Source organism: Athene cunicularia, assembly GCF_003259725.1.
Source record: "Athene cunicularia isolate RWA chromosome 6 unlocalized genomic scaffold, athCun1 chr6_part1, whole genome shotgun sequence".
Lineage (NCBI taxonomy): Eukaryota > Metazoa > Chordata > Aves > Strigiformes > Strigidae > Athene > Athene cunicularia.
This window is the reverse complement of record NW_020799105.1, coordinates 26,606,083-26,628,796: the sequence shown is the minus strand read 5'-3', so window position 1 is coordinate 26,628,796 and position 22,714 is coordinate 26,606,083. Positions and strand designations below refer to the sequence as shown.

Genomic DNA, 22,714 nt, shown 5'->3' with positions numbered 1-22,714 from the left:
GAAAGGCCACACTGTGCCAAGACTGTATGATCCGATGAAAATGATGTGATTCATTGCAGCATCAGCAACATGGTAGGAGCTAAAAAGTCATTGTAAAATGAAGATGTTCCTATTTTACTGAATAATATAAAGTCAAGTGGTCAGAGGTGGCTGAGAGGCACAATGCAAATGAATGATGGAGCCAGATAGGCAACTTCTTTATGAGCAGTTATTACCTTTTAAAAAATATTTAATCATCAATTCCAGTTATGGCTTATCAAATGGCTGCTTGGCAGAGGTCTAGAAAGGAAGTGTCTTGGTTGAATATAACCCATTAAGTACACAGGGTAAGTGTACAAGCATGAATTCCTAGCTTTAAGATGAGGACTTTGCTTCTTATTCTGCAGATAGAGCTTGAAAGCTTTTTGTAGGCCAAAATGACTGGAATGTCCAAACAGCATTTCAGTCGCTACCTTCAGAAATGTTCATATATGATACACTTCATCCCTCTCCAGCTTACCAAGCTACTATCAACTCTAGCAAAATGTGCTTTAGTGAGAGAAAAATGAAATCTGTTTTTTCTGGATACAAGTGAAGTTATGGTTTATGTTGAGCAAATGCATTTTGTGATTAACAGGACTTTCTCCTAAAGACCTATGGTTTGCATCCTGAACTTTCTATTACTGAGCTGCAGTTCTTTGAATTAAGGAGCACACCATTATCCTTCCCCTTTTATTGGAAGTACAAGTAACTTTAAGAGACTTTTGAATCCACAGTCTCAGCCAGAAACAGGTTTTTATTCCAAAACAGTCAAAATAAGCCCAGTTTCTTAAGCCTAATTGTACTTCCCTAAGGTGGACAAATAGGATTAGTAAGGTTCATAGGTAAAAATTTCAGTGGATAACAAAATTTTTTAAAGAACATGAAAACAGAATAGTTATCAAAGATTAACACAGACAGTTACTATGGCCAGCTGACAGCAAAAATACCCTTCCTTGGCGTAGACCCACCTAACACTTAAATGGCGATTTAAATAAAGCAGCACTGGTAAACTGCCTCACTGAGACAGAAGGAAAAGGAGAAATATTTCCACCGATGACCACAGACAAGGCTGGGAGCTGTGGTGCTCCGGGCTGGTGCGGGTCATAGGGAGAGGAGGCAGCTCCTGACCAACGCGCCGCATCAACGGCCGAGTTCCAGCAAGTGCTTGGGGGAACAAGAACAGGAGCTCTCTTTTTTTAAAAACATCTGCTCTAACAAACAAAGGGGAAAGGGCACCTCTGCATGCTAAAGACACAAACTGACCGCCCGCGCGGGATGCCCGCGCGTCGGCAGCACTACAAATTTACTGATGGGGGTCATGACCCTCCCACTTGCACTTCCACAGATCCATGTGAATGAGGAGGCAAGGAAAGATTTATGGGACCGATTCTGTCTCCACATTTACACTAGCAAGTGTTTGTAGAGTTTACAGAAAACATTATCTCCTAATAAGTTATTTCAATTTAAAAAAATTAAATATATATATAAAATGGTAAAAGTGGAGATTAGCATGGCCTTGGAGCCATCACGGCGTGAAACCCTGTATGCTCTACAGCACTCACAGCAGGTGGCAACTGCTGGCTCCCAGGGACAGACAGAAGAGAATTAACTTACTTCTTCCATGCATTCACGCACAGGAACTTTATTTCCCATATCAAACAAAAAGAAGCTACCCTCCTCAGTTCTCTGTAATAAACCCTCTCACTTATCAGTTCTCTTCCTACCCTTAACGTCCTTCAGAGATTTTATATCCCAGTTCTATTAAGCTGACAGCCAAATAGTCTTGCTTAACTTCAGCACCTCCAAGCATTTACCTTATTTCCTTTTTTGAAGAACCAGAACAGTGATTCATAGTAATTTTTAAATTTCTGGAAGTCTTCAACTTCAGCCTACAGTATACCTCATTGCTGCTGTAGTTTTCTTTAAAGTCACTTCATCAAATCCCTTTTCAGTTCAATTTTACAATATAATTTCCAGAAATAGAAAAACTTATCTTTGTCACACACACTACTATAAATTTGCAATGTATTTCCAATAACCACAAAAATTACAGTGACCTATCTGTATTACCTTTAAAACATGGGGAGAGCAGAACTTCTGGAAAAATTATAGAACTATCTTCTGCACAAAGAAACATCACAAACTCATGTTTCTATGAAATGCTGTGACAATAGCTGTATTAGAGACCTTGCAGAGAAGCTCATGCATACTAGAATTCATAGTCTAATATAAACGGTTATAGTAATTTTGTGTATGTTTTAAACACTTCCACAACATGCAGGGAATAGATGTGCTGGGAGATACCTGGAAGCAGTGGACAAACAATTAGAATGCTGTGCCACCCAAAAACCCTAGCATTTAAAAAGAAGTTCAGTAGGCAAATCTTTAAATTCAAACAGCAGTGAAACACTTGGCCGATGTTGCTTATGTAGGATTAACTGAATTTAGCTGACATCAGAAAAAAAAAAGGTCTTAGAGCATACCTTAAAAAGACCAAAACCTGAGGAAACATAAATCTTTCTTTTGTATGTATTGCTTTACCAAATACATTTCCTACTTAGACGGTTTATTTTGGGAAATGTCCTGGCATGCAGGACGACGAGCTGAAGACACCCGGCACTGGAGGAGTGCGGTGCCAGCAAGAGCCGCCCCGCGCAGCAGCGCCCGGGCCCTGCGATCGCCCGGCTGCACGGACCTTCGGGAGGTGGTGTCTGCTGAGGCCGGGCTGCTAACGGAGGATTTACAGTAACAAACTCTACTGATGTAAGCACCTTACCACCAGACTGGCCCAATCCAGAAACCATTCACATCCTTAGATCCACAGGTACAAGGAACAGAGTTCACAGTTGCTCACCACGTGTCAGTGCTGAACGCAATGTATCACTGGATTACAACTGATTTCTGACCAAAACAGCCGGGAAAAATGTTGTGTTTTTTTATTAAAAAAATGACCGTTAGTCTAACACACTCAGATCTCAGAAAACATAAAATCTAAATTATATAGATTAAATACATCACTGAAATTGGGTGCAAAATCACCTGCATCCTCAGAATGCAGTTCCGTACCAACGGTCACACTGTTCAAAGCTCCAAGCTCAAGTCTCAGATAACTCTACTGGGTTCCAAACTTGCCAGAAGACCTCAGCTTCTGCACAGCTTTCTCAATTCTCGTGGATGTTTTTTCTCTGCAGCCCTGCACCCCGCAGTGGCTGTGCCCCCTGGGCACGCACAGCTGGGGCGGCCTCGTCAAGGGGTAGTGACACCCTGTGCCTACACCCGAACTGTGACAGCGAGCACGGGGTGGGGCCGCTGGTCACCTGTGCCAGTAACGAAGAAATGAGGCCACGTTTGTTCTTCAGCCTGTCGGCGCCGTGAGCCAGAGCGCTGATCTGCTGCAGACACACTTCTGAGCCTTATTGCTACAGCAACTCCAAACCTTCAGAACTCACACCTAGTAGCATTTACACTCCTGTGTGTTTATTTTTAGGAAAACAGTGGCTGGGGGCTTCGGCCTGTCCCAAGGAGAGGGTGGCATCAAACACATCCTTACGAGATCTCGCAGCCAAAGCCAAGGTGGGGTGTCACTGGCTGAGACACCCCGACCTCCCTGATGCCTGGCACACGCCCAGAGCAGAGCACACAACTGGCCCAGACTTCTGGAAAACCACCCGTGGTTCCAGGCCCTCTCATGCTCCCTGTATTTTGAATCACACGTCAGCCCAAGAAAACCAGACTAAAATGGAACCTTATCACTGGCCCTTTTCAGGCTGAGGACAACTGTAAAATGCTTTGAATGTATGAGCTGTGGGTATTTCTCCGATCACCATCATGCCAAGCTACAAATGATGCTCAAACTATAATTCAAAACTACTATAAAACAATTGTATTCACTATGCTTGTTATGCTACAGACGTCCTATTTCTCTTTTGCCAGTTCATCCCTCCGGACAACACGCTTGTTAATGCACACATGGATCTCAGAATCACCAGAAGCCTTTACCTGGTTTATTGATCCCACCCCTGATTACTCCAACAACAGTAAAGCAGATTTTCCTAGCAAGGAAATCAATATGACTTTAGATTAAGGTTCCCATAAAATGTTTAATAAATTATATATTAATGATTTATTGTCTATTAATTATGATTTAATAAGCACAACAATTTTGGCATCTGATTTAGCACACTGCACTTCAGTGTCCAGACTCCACATCTGAAAGAGCTCTCAGATCCTCCCTTTCAATGGCTTAATTGAAAAATCCTTTAGAAATACACGTTATTCTTTGTGTCTGGTATAAGCACAGTCTACATTTCCACAACACATGTACTGCTCCTAGCATCTTCGTGACCAAGTGTTCTGCACACTGTGGTCTCAAGAGGGAATTCAAAAGGTCAGCAAGAAAAGCAGAGATAAATTTAGTAATATATACAAAGGTGACAGGTCAATGCCTTAACCCTTAAAACTCCTAGTACTAACTGTGCTGCTGAACAGTCAAACGAATGGTTAATACCAGTTTGCACAGGCACACTTTTAAAACGTCAGAAGGGACCAGGATACTTTCTGGAGGCTCCTACATGGGCCCAGGCTAACACTCTGGCTGGCACTGGGTGTGAGAGAAACAGTCACCTTTGGCCATTTCTGCTTCTGTTCTGCCACTGCCAGTTGTGCATGGCCTTGGTCAAGGCACTCTGCCCTCTACCAGCTTTGGAAAAGTGGCACAGCTGAGAAATGCCATTTATAAACTAGTTTGTGAAGTAGTTTGGGATTGGATCTTATATATCTTACATGCAATCAAACCATTAGGTCCCATCTAGAACAATTCCTGCTAGAAGTGGCCTGTAACTCTGCCCGTCCACGTGATCCTTCAGAAGCTGATCTGTCCCCTAGGAGCCCAGATTTACTGTCAAAACTGAGTGCTGTGTGCCTACTATGGATCATACATGACTGTTCCAGTGTTAAGATGCTGTCAAACACACACTGCCTGTACTATCACTTCTGTATAGTAAACTGCATCAGATAACCATTTCTCAAACCTTTTGGATCTTCGGACATACCAGTTTATGAACTGCACCAAATGCAGAAGACTACAAAACAAACTGAGTATGACTTTAACCATGCATACGTAAATTACAACTGGAAGTACCTAGACACACTTCAGTTATGTTTAATGTTGCAAAGTAGCTGGGTGAAGTTCTGGTTAATGGGGTATGCTACTTCTCAAAAAAGCAACATAAAATATGTATTATTCTAATGCTTTTTACACTCAGACACACATGTCCTTTATCTAGTAACAACAGGTAAATTAATTTGATTCATCTTCAAATCACACTTTGTGTGCTCATATGCATCATATGCAAAATCAATTGACACTGGGAAAGCATTCACAAGATGAGAAGTCCTGTGTCAGGACCAGAGTCAGCTGTCCTCTGACCACCTGAGTGCAGTGACTCAGAAGGCACTATCTGTGGCCAGTGACATTATTCTGTTAGAAGTGGATCGCTTTGAAACTCACAGATATGAATGTAGGAACCTTAATCTGGTGGTAATAAAGAAAGCATTCTCTGCAGCTTCAGTCCTGCAGGCTGCGAGGCAGTTAGTAAGTTAGGAAGAACTTACAGTGCCCTTCATCAGTACTGGGTGTATGTAGGAGATAATTCTGCTGCAGTATGATTGATAGAGGTGTTCTCAGACAGGAGCATTCTCAGTAATGCTATTGCACTGCTCGTGAATAATAAACAAACAGGCATAATATTTCAAAAACAAGTAATCTATAAACATTGATGATAACTATGGCAACCACAGTGTAGCAGAGCAGGATTTAGCCCCTAATATATGCAGTACAAAGCTGCATATTCTGAATCAGTGACTGGAGTTTCATTTCAATTATGCTTTAAGTTTGTTGGTTAAATGATTGCAGTGCATAATGGACTCCAAGAAGGAAGTTATTACAGCAGTGCTGTAATGTCAAACTCCTGCTTCTCAACAGATGAAGGACTAATCATCACATCAGGAAGGAGAGCTGCACCACACTGGGATGAGGGGTAGCCAGCCTGTGACACACAGGCCACTTAACTTCCTGCTGCTTCATTTACAAAATAAAAGCTTTTGGTTTAGAAGATACATGCCTATCCTCAAGGACACCAAAAAGACACTACAGTATCTCTGATAATTGAAGTGGGAAAAACATGAGATAAAATTGGTTTTCAAACTGGATAATATTTCTGACCCCATGTTACCTGGAGCTGAGCTTTAGCAGTGAAGACAAGGTAATCTCCACTCACAAAGAAAAAGGTCTACTGTGTTCCTTTTGGTTGAATACAAATCTTCCAGTCACCCTGCCACACTGAAATGCTACTGTCACAAAGGTCTGCACAGACATCTGCTTGTATTTTCCAAGTGTCGAGTTCTAACATGGACATTTAGGAAACATCTCTCTTTTTTTCCCCCAGAGCAGAAATACAAACCAGCACTTACTCCGCCTGCAGTAAATGACTGAGATTTGCTGTGACCTGGGAACTTCCAGCAAAAGTCACAAACACACAACAGAAACGTGGTACTTTGTGCTGAAGCTGGAAGGGGTTTCAAACGAGGGGTCTGCACGCCTGCCAAGGGACCATGCTCCTGCGTGCACCGGGCAGACTCCAGGTCTCACCTCAGAGAGGCACCCACATTCCTCCCTCCCACCGCTGCTGAGGGCTTTTTAACTGCTTCAGCAGATTCACAACACGTTTTTAGTTACCTCTCAGGTGTTCCTGTTAAAAGTACTCTTAAGCAAGTCTGCTGTTGATATTAAGATCAATTTGTTAAGTCACTTTTAGCTTTTCCACAGGAAAAAACATTTGAGAAATAAAACCTGATAGGGTCCACAACAGAGGAAAAGTAAAAGTCCTACCTCTACTACTGCTTTGGCATCCAGTCTAAAGTTGAAATCTCCAAAGACAAAATACGAAACTTTCTCAAACCGCTGATCTATAATTCTGGAAAACAAAACAAAACAAACCTGTCAATCAGCTTTACATATACGTGAGGATGCACAAATACACACATCTTATCTTCCAAGAACAATCTCAGAAACAATTACTGGAACAATCAAAACAGTTTATACTGGAACAATATATTAACAACGTTTTGGTGCTGATTTTCTTTGCTTAGGCAATTCAATCTCAAATCCCAGTAAAATAACGCATCTGATTTCCCATCTGGCTGAAACTGGAATTTGGAAGACAGCAAATTTGCAGCAGTTAGAGCAACTAATGCCGAACTGACGTCTGGGCATCACAGAAATCTTGAGGATGTCATGGAGGTACTCAACATCTTTGAAAGTTTAAATATATGGCTTTGAGCTGGGCAGCTAAGAATTATGAACCCCAAATTAGAGGCCAATTCAGAATACATCTACTTTTGAGTTTCCTTATCTGCAAGACTGTGATCACAGTGTTTACCAGTGTTTGTCAGAACTCTAAGAACTGTATGAAAAGTGACGTTAGGGCTGAGCATTAATCATCACAGCTGACAGAGATCGATCTATGAGGTTTTTCCCGGCTCAGTTACAGTTCTCTGAGAGACAGTTCTCTTGTTCTTGTTCAAAGTAGATTTTCACTGAAGTTGCAGCTAACACCTAAAAGGTGATATTTCCAGATGTGGAGGAAAGATTGGCTTTTTTTGCAAGCCTTCACTCAGTACTAAGCAGGGAGATAAGGCATTACGACTCACCTTTCAAATCTTGTATTCTTAAAGGTTGTTATTATATTATTAACTTTTCTATTATTAATAACAATTGTCTGGCACTGCTAACAATGTTCAATTTTACATGCTTCCAGAGATCTTGGCATTTGGAAATCCACCAATTCACGCTTAACTTCAAAACGGGAATCAATACAATTAATTTTCTATCAGTAGCTGAAGAAGGTATGAAATACCTGAAATGCGCCTGCAGCAGCTACAATGAATATACACAGACAGCACACACAAAAAGCTGCAGTGGTGTACTAGATGTACAATATGTAAGAAGTAAGGAACAAATGCAAGGCAATACCCTGTGCACATGCTGGGAATACATAAATACGATGCCAGAAACCCCAGCTGAGCCAGAGGCAGACACCCGCAGAGATAGGTAAAGGATTATAGAGTAATGCACAGTAAGTAGGTTTCCAGGAACAATACTGCCCAGCAAGGAGGCACGCATTTCAAACGGCTTCAAGAGTTTTAATAAGTTACATCCATTTAGACTTTTCAAAGCTACAAAGAGACACAACATTGGGTTTACAGTGAGATTCTGCTGCTCCTCTTAAAAACATCTCACATTTTTAGTCAATGGTAATCTATTATGCAAGGAATATTATTCCACTGAAAAAAATAATGCGCATTGTACCTGAGGTAGTATATTGGGTTTGTGTGGCAAGGTTTGGTAGTGGGGGGCTACAGGGGGGCTCCTGGCAGGGGCTGCCAGAAGCTGCCCCGTGCCCGACAGAGCCAGGGCCGGCGGCTCCCAGCCCGACCTGCTGCTGGCCAAGGCCGAGCCCATCGGGGACGGCGGCAGCGCCTCTGGGACCACGTATTTAGGAAGGGGAAAGGGGCTGCACAGCAGCAACGGCAGCCGAAGAGAGGAGTGAGAAGAGGTGAGAGAACAGCCCCCAGACACTGGGTCGGTGAAGGAGGGGGAGGAGGTGCTGCAGCTGTCAGAGGAGGTTCCCCGCAGCCCCTGGGGCAGCCCCTGGGGAGGCAGCTGTGCCCTGCGCCCAGGGAGGGCACCGGGGGAGCAGGACCTACCCCCAGCCCGGGGGCACCCCACGCCAGAGCAGGGGATGTGCCCGAAGGAGCCCGGGACCCCGCGGGGAGCCCGTGCTGGGGCAGAGGAGGAGTGTGAGGAGTCCTCCCCCCGAGAAGGAAGGAGCAGCAGAGACAAGGGGTGATGAACTAACCGCAAGCCCCATCCCTGCCCCTGCGCCCTGGGCGGGGAGGAGGGAGAGGAACGGGGAGCAAAGCTGAGCCCGGGAAGAACGGGGGGGGGAAGGCGTTACTAAGATCTGGGTGCATTTCTCATCACCCTACTCTGATTTGATGGATAAATTCAACTAATTTCCCCAAGTGGAGCCTGTTTTGCCCATGCCGGTCATCGCGGGTGATGTCTTTGCCCTTATCGACACCCACGAGCCTTTCCTGGCATCTCCCCCCTGCCCAGCTGAGGGGGGGAGGGATGGAGTGGCTCTGGGGGCACCCGGCCTCTGCCCAGGGCCGGCCCACCACAGGTAGTGATCATTTGAAGCAAAATCTCTTGCAAAGACTTACCCTTTGCTGGTATGAAAATCTCCAAATCCTCCATTCAGCTGACAAATTATTGCAGGTACTGTTAATAAATACTGTCTAGTGTCAGCTCCCAGCAAGCACTGAGAAAAACCTGTCACTCTTGACCTGTACATAACATTAGTTTGATTAGTGCCCTCATGGCACATTAAAGGAAAATGAGGACTTAAAAGTTAAACCATTTACATTACCACAATTTGCTAACACTATCACTGCAAAATCTGATATGCAACTTATACATAAGAAAAACTGGGTTTGCTTTGCCAACTTTCCTGATTCATATCTCAGTTTTGGCTTTGCTCATTGCCATTTACTGCTGACAAAGAAATGACAGATACTGCAGGAATGACATCAAGGTCTAGAGAAGGCCTCTTAAAACAAATTGATATTATGAGAATGATGCCTGTGATTGTATTATGCAAAGACTGATTTTCCAAATAAACAGACTATTCCAAAAATAGCCAGTTACAATGTCTCCTAACCGATGAATAAAACAGCTGATTAGTCTGCTTCTGATCAATTAATTAAAATTCAGTCATTTCATAGTCTTGCACATTACCCGATTTAAACGTGATGCGCATACAAATCAATGCCAGCTTTAAAATTGATAATTCTAACCAGTTGCTCCCCTTGTAGTTTGTCTTGTTGGACATTTTAGAAAGAGCTTTTCATGAGAGACTAAGAAAAATAGTCCAGACGTTACTTCTCGAGAACAATGCTTTAGGTGGCTTCTGACAGCTCCTTTCCACAGGTGGTGAAATGCAGGTGTACAGTAAAGTTACTAGCAGTGGTACAGCAGAGGATATACACATCTGTGTACTCACCAAAGGATCTGGGATACCTAACAATAAAATATGCTTTAGATGACTCAACTTAATACAGGTATGTAACCTACTGTCCTTGCCACTGGAATGTACTGTTGGTTCATGAGTACCCGCCCCTTAAGACTCGTTTCAGCAGCCTGGGACTCTGATGGCTCTACTCGGAAACACTCAATGCTGCCTAGAATTGCACTGAATCACTGGCATGAGAACTAATCTTCTTGATTGTGCTTTTAGGATCAGACTCCAAGTTAGCAAAGGAGATGGCAATGAAGAAGAGTACAGCAATATTTCCTCCCCCAGGAACATGCAGGAAAACATCCCGCACCGGGGGCCCTCGGGCAGAAATCGAGCACTGCAAAGCGCCATGAGTCTGGCCAGGACTGAGGACACACGCTGAGGTGTGAGAGCTGGAGCGAGAGCTAAACAGGAGTGTTCCCTTCCTCCTGTTTCCGTGTCCTCAGCCACAAGTACATACAGTTCAGCACCTGTACAAGTAAATGAGAACTCAGAAGACAATTCTTTCTAAAACAAGAATGAGCGCTTGCAAATGAACTATAGGAAGGCTTCACAGTCTGCGTGACTCTGCGATTTCTCTAACAATACCCTTCCTTTAACCATGAATCAAATGATTCTTTAAAAATGTTGCCATGAATCAGTCAATGGAGAATAAATCTGAATCATATAAACAGAAAGCAGCCAACCTATGTCACCAGCATTAATCTTATGTTTTTAGCGGGGACCTTGTGCCCTTTCCTTTAAGTTGTACTTGCTGACTACCAGATTATCCCAAAGGGCTTCAAAATAAAGGCTCTGTTCTTTCCTATACAACTTCTCTGAACAGCTTGTGACAAAATAACTGACTTGGCTAAAAAACTGATGATTGTAGAGAAGCTACAAACATTTCACTTCCACAGCTCTATAGGCAAGAGCAAACAAGAGATCATCACTGCCCTAACTAGCTGTGCTGCTTGCTGTGACCTACGTGGGCCCATCGAGAGCTGATGTGGGATCTGGATGTAGCCAATGCTTGAAGGCAAATAAACCAGAAAACTTTTCAAACAGATCACAGCCCTTCCTTCCGAGAAGGAGAATTCTTCCCTTTGAAAAGGCTGGGAGAACATGTTCACTTTTCTAATCCTTTGTTCTTGCTCCAGAAGGTATCGCTTATAAGAAAAGAGTTTATTTGTACTTGGAACATACTTATCTTAGGTATCTTTTCCTTCTGCACATTTTAGAAATCAAAATAACATTCAATATGGCAAATAAAGACCATTTTCTGAGGAAAAAATGCACGCTTATGAGTGGGCTTATTGATGACCCTGTTAAACTTTAAAGCACACAAATATAAATACTATAGATCATTTATCTTCTCCTAGGCTCCACAAACATAGAACTTTTAATTTTGCAAGAGTTATTGATAATAGTATTAGATTCTTCATACTCGGAACACCATCATTTTGCCAGTTTCAAACTAATTCTACATTTTTAGCTGATGGCTCTATACTGAAAATTTTCTGGACTGGTTGGGTTATTCTCCGTTTCTTTTCAACTTCTGTTGTATTTTGAGAAGAGGCAGACCGCTAGCAATTTCTGAAGTAGAGCTGAACAGCTTTTTAGACATGACGGACAGTAAAAGAAGGAAACACTAATTCTAACTTTCTAGTGCAGTTTACAGTTAAAGTTAGTCACATGCTTAAATGTTCTGATGAGTGACATCCATGGTTCACACTTTTTTTTAAGGAGTAATTGTCACTGTAAGGGTGCAAATTGATGTTATATTATTACAGCAATTTCTTTGCTGCAAAATAAATATATTAAATTCTTATTTTGGTCTAACAACTGCAGGGTTGCCTCACACTGGGTATTAGCAACTGCTTTACAAACCCAGACCTGTTACTGTGTCTGCACTGGGAATGTACTTGCTCTGCTGTGTCGGCAAGACTTCCAGCAGAATGACCTCCACTCAGCAGCACTTTCAGCATGGCAGTCCCCTGACATATTTTCCTGAAGAACTGTTGACAACAACTCTGTTATTCTGGGTGCAGCAGGAGAATTACGAGAAACCTCAGAAAGCCTCTGAGCTATGATGCTGAATAGCTTTAGCTTGAGCTAGGGTGGCTCAACTGCCACGAAAGCACCACCCAGCCCGGAGCAGGGGCCGGCCAGACCCAGGTGATGGGCAAACAAATGCCTCAGTACAAATGCTCAGGGTTTGGTCTGGGAGCCCAGGATATGTCAACTTTCACATACAGACAGTCCTCTCCGTCCAGATGGCTGCGTCAGCTGAACAGACTGTGAAGGGTAAGTTTTTTCAAAGCCATTTAGGAGATCTGGATGCCATATTCCTACCAAGACTGAAATGAGTAAGAGGCAGAGGCTCCTCTTCTCCTCGATGATAATGGAAATCTGGGTCTAGTTATTAATTTCAGTCTTTACACAGAACACCAAAAGGAATCGCTTAGTGCAATCTTAAAATGAACAATTCTGTGTTACTGGAATCACCGAAATCCCTTTGTAATTTACTTTAAAGTACTCATTATAGTAGTTACACTTAGAGTTACTTTATGAAATGCACCCTCTTTTATAAAAGCTATATGGTGTATGGTATATACATGTCAAAGGACTGAAATTCATCCACAAAACAACAGGACAATCAGAAACACGGCTGACTTTCCCTTGCTTTCATACTTATCCCCCTCCCATACTGTCGCAAGAAAGGAGAAGACAAGGAAGCAGCTAAATATCAGCAATTTGGTCATGGAAGAGAGCAGCCGAACATGATTCAGTGTGACAAGAGGCACTGTGATTTTGCTAAACCATTTCTCAGGGCACTGTGTAAGGAGGATCAGCAGCATTATTCCTTTAATAGCCATGTCTAATGCAATAGCCAGCTGGGTTTTGTCCCAGACCAAGGTATCAGCATCAGGTCAGAAGGTAACATTCTGTTTACACGATTATTTCCTAAAGCACTTATCTTCTCCTCGGTGTGAAAGTTGACTTTTCTGTTTGTAAGGAGGCCTAAAGAATTGAGGGAATGGGAAAAATTAGCTACACTGAGCTGGAGCTGAATGGCATTAAGTGGGAGGTCTGAGAAAGGCTGCTGTGGCACTCAGCAGGACACCTTATTAGCCGCGTCATCGCAGTTCATTCAGGCAAGCCATACCAGTGTCACCAGCATTCCCACACAAAGACAAAGTTCTTCACACAGTCTATAAACATGCCTCCCTGGCCAATTCATCCTAACTTGACACCACTGAAAAGAGGGGCTTGAGGGGGGGGTTTGTTGTGGTTTTTTTTTTTTTCTTTTTTTTTAAACACAACAATAACATAACATAACAAAACAAAAAACTTGCAGCTCTGCCAAGCAGGCTGAATGGAGGAGAAGGAGGGACACTGTCACATTTCTTGGGGAGAAACAATCCAGAGGTCAAGCCATATTTTATTCAGTGAGCAAATTTTTATATTAACTAAATGTGTTTAAGCTAAATACTAGCTAATATGAGCACTTCTGTATTCCTCGTATGACTCCAGGGTAAGATATTCTCTATTTTTGCACGTTATCCACGCAGAAGAATTAAAGGTGCAAAAGCTGCTTTTATAGAGACCATGTGACTGCCTATATAAATTGTCCTTTCCGAAGTAAAGGAATATGAATATCACAACTGTACGCAGAGAAGAGGGGCCAGCTCAGTCTGGGTGTGGCTGTCACTTCTCAGATTAAACTGCTGTGAACCCCAGGTCCTGTTCTATCCGAACCCCGGAGCAGTACGGCGGTAAGGCTGGCCTGTGTCTCTGCAGGGGACGGTAACACCTTCTCATGCTCCAGCCCATCAGTGGAGCATTCAGCGAACACCGGGGCCGCCTGCACCCCGGCTGCCTGCAGGACGGGCACGGGGCTGTGGCTGCCACAGGGTCACAGCCGCAGGGTCACCCCCACAAGGCCACCCCCACAGGGTCACCCCCACAGGGTCACCCCCACAGGGCCACCACCAGGCTCCTGGCACGGAGGCCACGCTGCCACGTGCTGGCAGCACCCCACAGCCAGACCCACACCTCACTGCCACGCTCTGCAAAGGGCACGCTCAGCTAACCTTGCCTTGAGAAGAGAGCACCTTGCCACGAAGAGGAATGTTTAGAAAGGGGGGGAAGCAGCAAGCAGAAGAGTGACTTGACCATCCGGTTGGCAGGAGCCAAGAGCCAGCAGGGAGGCAGCAGGTGACTTCTGGATCAGGAGGTTCTACACACTTTCTTTCCCATAGATCTGTAATCCCAGAGGTAATAACAACTCCTGCAGTGACTTCTGGTGGGAAGTCAAGGAACGACGGCAGTGAAACCTGTCTTCTACCACAGCCATGTGAAGGAAATGAAGATCAAGAGAATGGAAACGTCAGGTTTTGGCTTATACAAAACCAGACACAGGATTGCCACGTGGCTTTCAGATTTCTGCCATGCCTATCCTCACTACTTCTTCCTTTAAAAGTTTTAGTGAGAGATCAGCTTGCACACCTGCACCTCAAACCGGTCCATGAGGGATCCACCTCCAGCAGAGGTTTTAGAAAAGGCTTTGAAACAGAACCCTGTCATCTCTTCTGCAGCACAGTCAGTGCTCAGCTTGCACCACTTCTCGTTCTCAGACATACATTTAGAGACAAATACCAGAAAAATCCCCATCAATTCTGAATAAAAGTTACCTGGTGACTGCCTAAGCGTGCCTCAAAAGGCGTGATGTAAGTGCCTTCATTGGCATGCCTCAGGTGTTGTAGCACTGTCATTAAAAATAAAGTTTATCATATTTTTGTGCCTTGTTCTTTCTGATATAATAGCTCAAACCTATTAATAACACCAAAACATCTCTAAAGGTCAAGCAGCATACAGCAAGATGAAGGGAATTGTCAAGAAGCTTAGGCAATCATTTTAGCACTCAAGACATTTGCCAGGGCTGTTTAACTAATATGTGATGTTCACTTTTAATTTCAATATAGTGCCATTTGGGCAAAAATGCTGTATTTTTTAATTAATTACAATGTCAGCAGCTATTAAGATTAAAAGAAAGACCACATCAATAATAAATACTTAATCCAAAGAAAGGATTACAAGAAGAGCAATAAAAATCAATTTTTAGAGCTGGAAAATTGTGACTTTTTCCTCACTTGACTGGTATTTTCATTATATTGACAAAACCATGATCTTACCTGACACTGACATTCGCCTAATGAAATAGCAGCCATGTATAATGATGTAAGTACTTGTCAATTTTGCTACAGGAGAACACAATGCTATGGCACTGGTGTTATGTTACAAAGAAATTTCCTTGCTCCTCATCTGATATAAGAGAACACAACAAGAAGAAACCAGAGAAACTGCACGTCTTTTGTAATCTTCCTTTATCATGGAGGATTAGAATTCTTCCACGTAACTTCCGAAATTCCTCAGTGTTGGTAACACTCGGTCACGGGGAGGCAGCACAAAGCTGCTGTGTCCTACTCTGCATGAAGATGGAGACGTTGCAGTTCTTGGTTACTGTTCTGCAGGGCTTGGGTGTGGGGCAGCAAAGCAAAAACCCTGTCTTCACGTCATGTTAGAAGTGCAAACGGCGAGCCAGAAAATAACCAGGACACGCAGCCACGAGGTACTGATCCATTAACTCATCGAGGCTGGGAAAAGCATTTTTTGTGACAAACCTGGAAGAATTCATTACAGAGGCCCCTCATGCCCTCAGCAGTTCCTGCAGGAGCTGTGGCAGAGGGGTTAAGCCATCCTGCCAGGTCTGTGTCTCGTCAGGCTTGGGGCAGGTGCCTCTCCCTGTCCCACCTCCTGCAGATGGGCAAAGGGGACGGCAAAGGGGAGGTGACAGGACATGGGCTGCGTCACCCCATGATGCGCTGCATGCTCCAGTGGCTCCCGGGGGAAACAGCCAGGCTCAGAGGGACTGAGTTAAAAATAAACCCAAACACTTCCAGGGAAGGGTAATGCAAATTACTAGAAACACAGGAAGACTGTGCTCACAAAGGATAAAAAAAATGCTTGAAGTAGAGAAAAACTAACTAGCACAAATGTTACATAGCTCGGGCATTTGTGCCTTTGAAAATCGCACTACACTGGAGGACTGAGCTGAGAGGAAACCAGTGAGGGGAGGGAGACGTGACAGGAACGTCTGAAGTGCTAAAGAGAAGGGAAAAGCCCCTCTCCTTCAGAATAGCAGACCATTAAAAAAATTAGAGCTGTCAATATTAGGTCTGAACAAAGAATATTCTAGAGGATATATTTTCCTTGTTGGAGTGAGAAACTGAATCATCTCAGCCCCATCTTAAGCCCTACGCTGATGGAAGGAAGAGAAAGCATCTCACGTAAAAGGTGAGGCAGTTACAGGTATTCACCTGTCAGTCCACCAAGAACATCTGCCAAGGCCGTCTGCAACTGCTCAGCACTCATGCAGACAGACAAGCGGCTAAAAATGCCACCGCGCTGTTTACCTGTTAGGGAGAATACGTCCTTGCAGGACACACAACACAAGGCTCAGAGACAACCACCTTCTCACACAGTGATCCTACCTTCCTATCGGAGTAAAAATGTTGAAAGACAGTTATTTACTTGGCGCCCACAGGCTCAAACTGCAGCAGAATGGAGCTCTTTCAACCATTTCACTGTTCTATAACTATCAGCTCATAGCATCATCTTACAGCCAGCACTGTAAATAAAATCACAATAGCAATTTATTTTAATTTCTCTGCAAATGAATAAAAATTGGATCAATGGCCTATATAGATCCTTCTTAATTAAATCATAGTTATCCTGGAAGATTATATGGCTATAGGATAGAACGTTTCAAAAGACACAAACCGCAATGAATGCTGATGTGAGTGTCACCTTTAGCTAGACACTAACGACTGCTCTTTATCTAGCTCCAGACTCCCTACGGAACAAATTACAGTGAAGAGAGAAATATAACTCAATGAGAACGTGACGCACTCCGCACATTCTCATACAAAGCCATTTTCAGAGCAAAATCGAGCAGGCAACAACTTATTTGCAGCCATTTCTTTTTGAAGGTACATTCTTTCTTTTCTTCAGTTGCCTGTGTTTAATTACACAAACTCTCCTGTGAGTGGTATTCTTTTACAATACATCCAATCCAGCCTGTAGTCCTATCAGTTATATTCTACCAGAAAGACAGAGCAGCCAACTGAGGTAGCTCCAGGAGAGCCTGTCACTGGAAAACCGTTCAAAGGAGTCAAGCCCTTAGGAAGGACGAGGAGGAGGCTCAGAGTGCTGCCAAACGCGGCCCCAGCTCACAGGCAGACTTGGCAGTCCCGACCTGCGGCCCAGGCCACAGGGCAGCCAGCTCGCTTCTTTGAAAACTGCTGCGAAACCCCTCCAGGAAACCTCACAGCTTTTATCTACAGCATTTCCTCTGGAAGAGCCACAGTGCCGTTAGCATCAGGCAGACTGGAGAGTGACTCAGTGCATCCACACTACTGGTTTTTAAGTGACACCTTTCTGAGTGACACCTGCAAGTTCTTAGAAGTTGTGGATTTTGGATTGCTGATTCTTCAGTCAGATCTTTGTTTCCAAACCTGCTATTGCTTATACAGATGAGGGGAGAAACAGATCTTTAAATTACACTTTGAATAATAAGTGCTGCAAATTTATGAATAACCTGCTCAGTTACTAATTAATGCCAAAAAGAAAAAAAAAAAAGGAGCCCCAAATGGAATAAGGGCAAGATAATGAAATAAGGGCAAGATTACTGACTAGGACTATCAGAAATCATCATTCACTTATTATGGAAATGCATTTACTGTAATCTTAAAATTATAATAATCTATATTTTCCATTACAATTCATACAAGTACAAAATTATTCTTCTGATGAAAATATACTGAACTAAAATTCAAAATGTGTTTGTGTAAACAGGAAGGACATATGAGTTAAATTTTTGACAACTACATCAAACATGAAAAAGCTCAGCCAGCAGAAAAACAAGAGCAAGGAAAAAGTGTCTTTGTATTTGACAGGTTGAAAGTAACAAGACAATTTTGCTGGATTTACTCTTTAAAGAGCATATTATACAAACAGGCTAATTTTGAGAGCACTTAACCTTAGTTTAAAGGGGGGATGACTGAATATTAATGAGATGAGCCTTAGGGTGTTTAATGAAAAGCTGTCTTTTTGAATGTGATCTAGGGTTTTAAACCTTTGTTAGAAGACATTTGGATGGAAGGTTTATTTGCCCTGGGAGTGCATTCCATCTGAATACACAGAAATTTCACTAAAAGTTTGAAGGCACGTGATTACGGAGAGTTTTCACTTGATGTTAAAATAACTGTTGCAAAAAATAAATCAAATTTTAAAAATCCAACACGCCCTCCCCCCCCCAAGCAAGCTACTCCTAGGATCTTCTCAAATGACCCAGATCTTTAGAGTGAAGTTTTCCTTTGCCTAGAAACTAAGTGGCTTTTCTTTTGCTCATTCAGCTGCTAGTTCTGGGAAAAGCCCAAAGAGAAACATTTAGATTGGAGGGGTCTTTGAGAAGATGTGACAGTTGACTGATGAGCATCCATAAAATGACAAAGAATAGTTGTGTGGAGCCGGTGCATCACATCGCCTCTCCCTGGGAAACTAATTGCTCTGAATTGTTAATAGTAACATTATTTTTCTGGCAATCATTTCTTTTGAATACCCAAAATGAGCATGAAACAGCTCCTTTGACCGGACATAAAAGTTAAATGTCCCAATGTTGATCAAATTAACTTCAGCTATGTGACAATGGACTATATTTGTGAGAAAATAATGAAGGGCACAAAGGGGAGCTTTATGCCAAGATTTCACAGTTGTAATGTAAAAATGTTTCTGTTGAACTAGGCCAAGGAACATTTCAATAGGAAAACAGAAGAGCACTGTCACTTTCTTTAAAAAAAAAACCACATTCATTTTATAGATCTGAATGCTCTAGATAATTTCAGGAAGTTTAAATGGCTGGCACACCAAGAAGCACAGTATCAGGCTCACATCTCACGTCCCTGTCCTTTGCAAACTCTCTTCTAATACTTTTAAAGGACCCTGTCGTACAGCTTCTACTCACTCCCTAGCCAGGCTGTTAAATTCAGCAGACACTTTACCCCAGCAAGTGTCTAAAGGACACGAGTAACATGCCAATATGGTTAATTAATATGACATATGCACAAGCATTAATTACAGCAAATGTATGAAAGACTAAAATGTAAACTACATTTCCTTTCTTACTCTTGTGTATAGCTGAAACCCTCCAACTTTAGAAAATACAAAAATGCAAGTATCATGCAAGCAGGGCTAACTGCACCTGGCAATTATCCAAATGGGTCTGGAAGAATTTTTTCACCCCACAAAATATAAAGCAGGTGTTTGCATTCTCATTTATAAAGTGAATTCAGAACCCCAGTTTTGACTGTATCTTTGCCTATCTGGAACAACGTAATTGTCTTCTGGGAATTTATTGACAAAAACTCATTACACATGTCGATTTTTTACATATACTGTATATATGTATTTGTAAATATACAGACAAATATTTACTTAACAGCAGTGTAACTCCAATTCTCTTAGTCTTTAAAGAGATTTTCTTCACACTTGCTAAACAGCAAATGCTAAACCCGATGTGCTCAGCACGCACCAGCTAGCTGTTCTTTAAAAGCATTATTCTCACTATGTAATTCATTTTTAACATTACTAAAGCTAAACCACTTCAGAACACCATTGTAAGATTAAACTTTTCTACTCCCAAAACATGTTTTCATGATTATTAATAGATCTCCTCAAGAGAAAACTTTTAGCGACAACTTTAAATCATTCACTTGACACTTTTCCCTTTGTCTCTCCCCCCCTCCCCTCCTCAGTAATTTAGAGATGTTGTGCAGCTTAGTGCCTATGTGTTAAAACCTTGCAATTAAAATAATTTTTGGGAAACCAACTTCCCGGATGATTTTAATAGCTAAGCTAATTCATTTGAGCTTTATTTGCAAGTCTTTCTTTTTTGTATTTCAAACTCCTGGGATAGCTTTTCCCTTCCATGAAAAGGCCGTATGTAATTCATGTTTATGAAGATGCAGCGTGAACAGAACCGCGCTTTCACTTACTCCCACAGTGACCTAAATCAACTGTGAGAAGGTGTTTCTGTTTCATTCAGTGAAGGTTTAGCTCATTAAACTGTTTTCCTTCTCAGTATTGTTCACTGGGTTTGAACTGCATTGCTGTTAAATGCTCTTTAGCAGTTTAAAGGCTTTAAAGGAAAAGACTTATCAGTCTCTGTTTTTAACAGCACTAAATCTGCATTATTAGTTCATGCAGATAAGGGGATTTAAAAGCTCAGCTTGAAACCTCTCTCTTCTGTATTTATCTGACACTGCATAGTTCCAGTAGCTCAGCTGGAAATGTAGATCTATGAAGCTTTAAAGAGAGATTAAAGCCAAGAAAAGAAGTACTTTTCCCCCTATAGACGCTCTCACTTTCCCTTTTCCTACTGTCTGAAGGAGTGATGGCAGACAATGGTCAAAGATGGTTCCCAAAACCCTCTGAATGGGGACACTGTTGGTGGTAGCATTCATTCAAAGTGAGCTTCAGTGTATTGTCCTCCCCAATCAGCAGATCAGAATAGAGTTTGCTGGTGGCTGCCAAAAGGTTAGCAATGCCGATGAAAGGGGTTTCCCATTATTCACTGCTCTTACAGAACTCCCCTTTTGTGTGAGGCAGCCCATCATTTCACTATGGAGGTCCGGATCTGCGGCTGGCTGCTCTCTCAAAATGAACAATTCATCTGAATGCGAGCTCACAGTAGTAGTGTGCAACCTAAAATCGAAGGTTTTCTTTTCTAAGGACAGGGGAGTTGGGGCAGTTTTTGGCAGTGTCACATTTTAATGATATACCATCATGACACCTCTGACCCACAGCTGACACTAATACTACAGTCTTATTACCTTACCCTTGCCAGGGCATCGTGGGAGGTCCAAGGCCAAAATTAGCTAATGAAGCACACTGTATACTGTAAACATGTGTGCAATAAATAATGCAAAAGGTTTATACAGGTTTGCTTAAATTTCCTTATGCAAAGCGTAAGAAAAGGAGAGAAGGCCAATGGAGCCAAGGAAAAATGAAATAAAAATCGGCTTTTCCCACACTGCTCTGTCTAACAACTCAGAAATCTGTGTGTCAAGCTGCACTGAGAGCAGATCCTGATCTTACAGCATCTTTCCCCTAAATAAGGAATCTTTTATAAACCACTACATGTCATCCATTTACAAACCTTTCAAGTGCCTCCAGTGTCTCCTGATGATTTGAACAGGTTTTACAATTGATACAAGAGAAGACATACTGGGGTTTTCCTCTTCATTCCTGTGTTGCCCCCAAAAGTGAAAATAAATGCTTGTTTTGGAGAAATTCCTACTTAGCCCTCTGCTGGGGTGCACAGGAAAAGCACTTCTTTAGATGTAGTGAAAAAAGCAGTCTCTTTGCTAAAATATCTGCCTGTCTTTAAATAGGGTAACACTTACAGAAAGGAATAAAACTTTGGATGGAAGGGGACTGAAAAGGTGTTTATACTCCATTCCACGATTCAGAACCTCTTTCAGTGAAAATCTGCACAGGAAAAAGTGACAACGCTGCATGTGCAAAGCGATTTTCCAAGGCATAACCTAATTTGGTTCAGGAGTGCCTTTACCTTCTGGGTTGCTGTCAGGGAGAGTCACAAGAGTAAACACTTACTTGTTGGTGGGGAACTGCCCACCCATCGCGTCTGCCACGTGCAGGCTGCCAGCCCAGGACGAGACACGTGGAACCCATCCTTCCCCCAAGCCCAAGTCTTGTTGAGCAACGTCTCCCCGCGAGCCCCCAGCACCCGCTCTCGTGGCTGAGGAGGCCGAGATGTGCGGGGCAGCGGGACGGGGCTCGTACTCGTGGCCATGCTGTGCCGTGCCAGCTGTGCCAGGCCTTCCTGCACCGTGCTGGGCCATGCCAGCCATGCTGGGCCTCCCGCGGTGCCCCGCGGCGAGCCCTGGCCTGGCGGTGGGCCAGGCAGCAGCAGCAGTCCCAGACCGGCCTGGGGTCTCGCCGAGCCCGGCACCCACAGCACCCTGCCGGAGCCAGCCCCGACACCACACCCACCGCGGGGCACCAGGGATCGGGGCAGGGGACAGCACAAGTGCTCTGCTTTCAGGTTTCCCAGGCTAAGCCATTTGCTTTAAGCACCGTCTCACGCCACAGGTCGCAGCATATGCCATGGCTGCTTTGGAGAGACGCTTTAAAGCTCCATTTCTCAGGCAAATATGAAGTCAAGCAGTACCTCATCAGAGAAATACCTGTTTACTTTGCCAATACACGTATGCCCATGCAGAAATAATTTTTTCTTACTCAAGAAAAAGCTGTCTTTTTTTCTGACTTTATAACTGCTAATTAGGGCAGCTGTAAATTGTTGGGCATTTTCAGGACTATCCCCTGTATTGTACGACCCATCAGATGAATCAACTCCGTGACACCATTATAAACCATGATGTTATTAATAACAGCGATGACTGCACACAAATGCTGTGTTGCTGCTTGAA

At 43.1% G+C, this 22,714-nt stretch overlaps 1 protein-coding gene across 2 annotated transcripts in view; it reads right to left on the bottom strand.

The window, feature by feature from the left end:
- Positions 1–22,714, bottom strand: part of INPP5A (inositol polyphosphate-5-phosphatase A) — a 179,792-nt gene that overhangs the window by 68,227 nt on the left and 88,851 nt on the right. For both annotated transcript variants that reach the window (XM_026851240.1, XM_026851239.1), the window contains exon 8: positions 6,911–6,995. In XM_026851240.1, the coding sequence (XP_026707041.1) occupies positions 6,911–6,995 (85 nt within the window). The remainder of the gene's footprint in view (positions 1–6,910; positions 6,996–22,714) is intronic.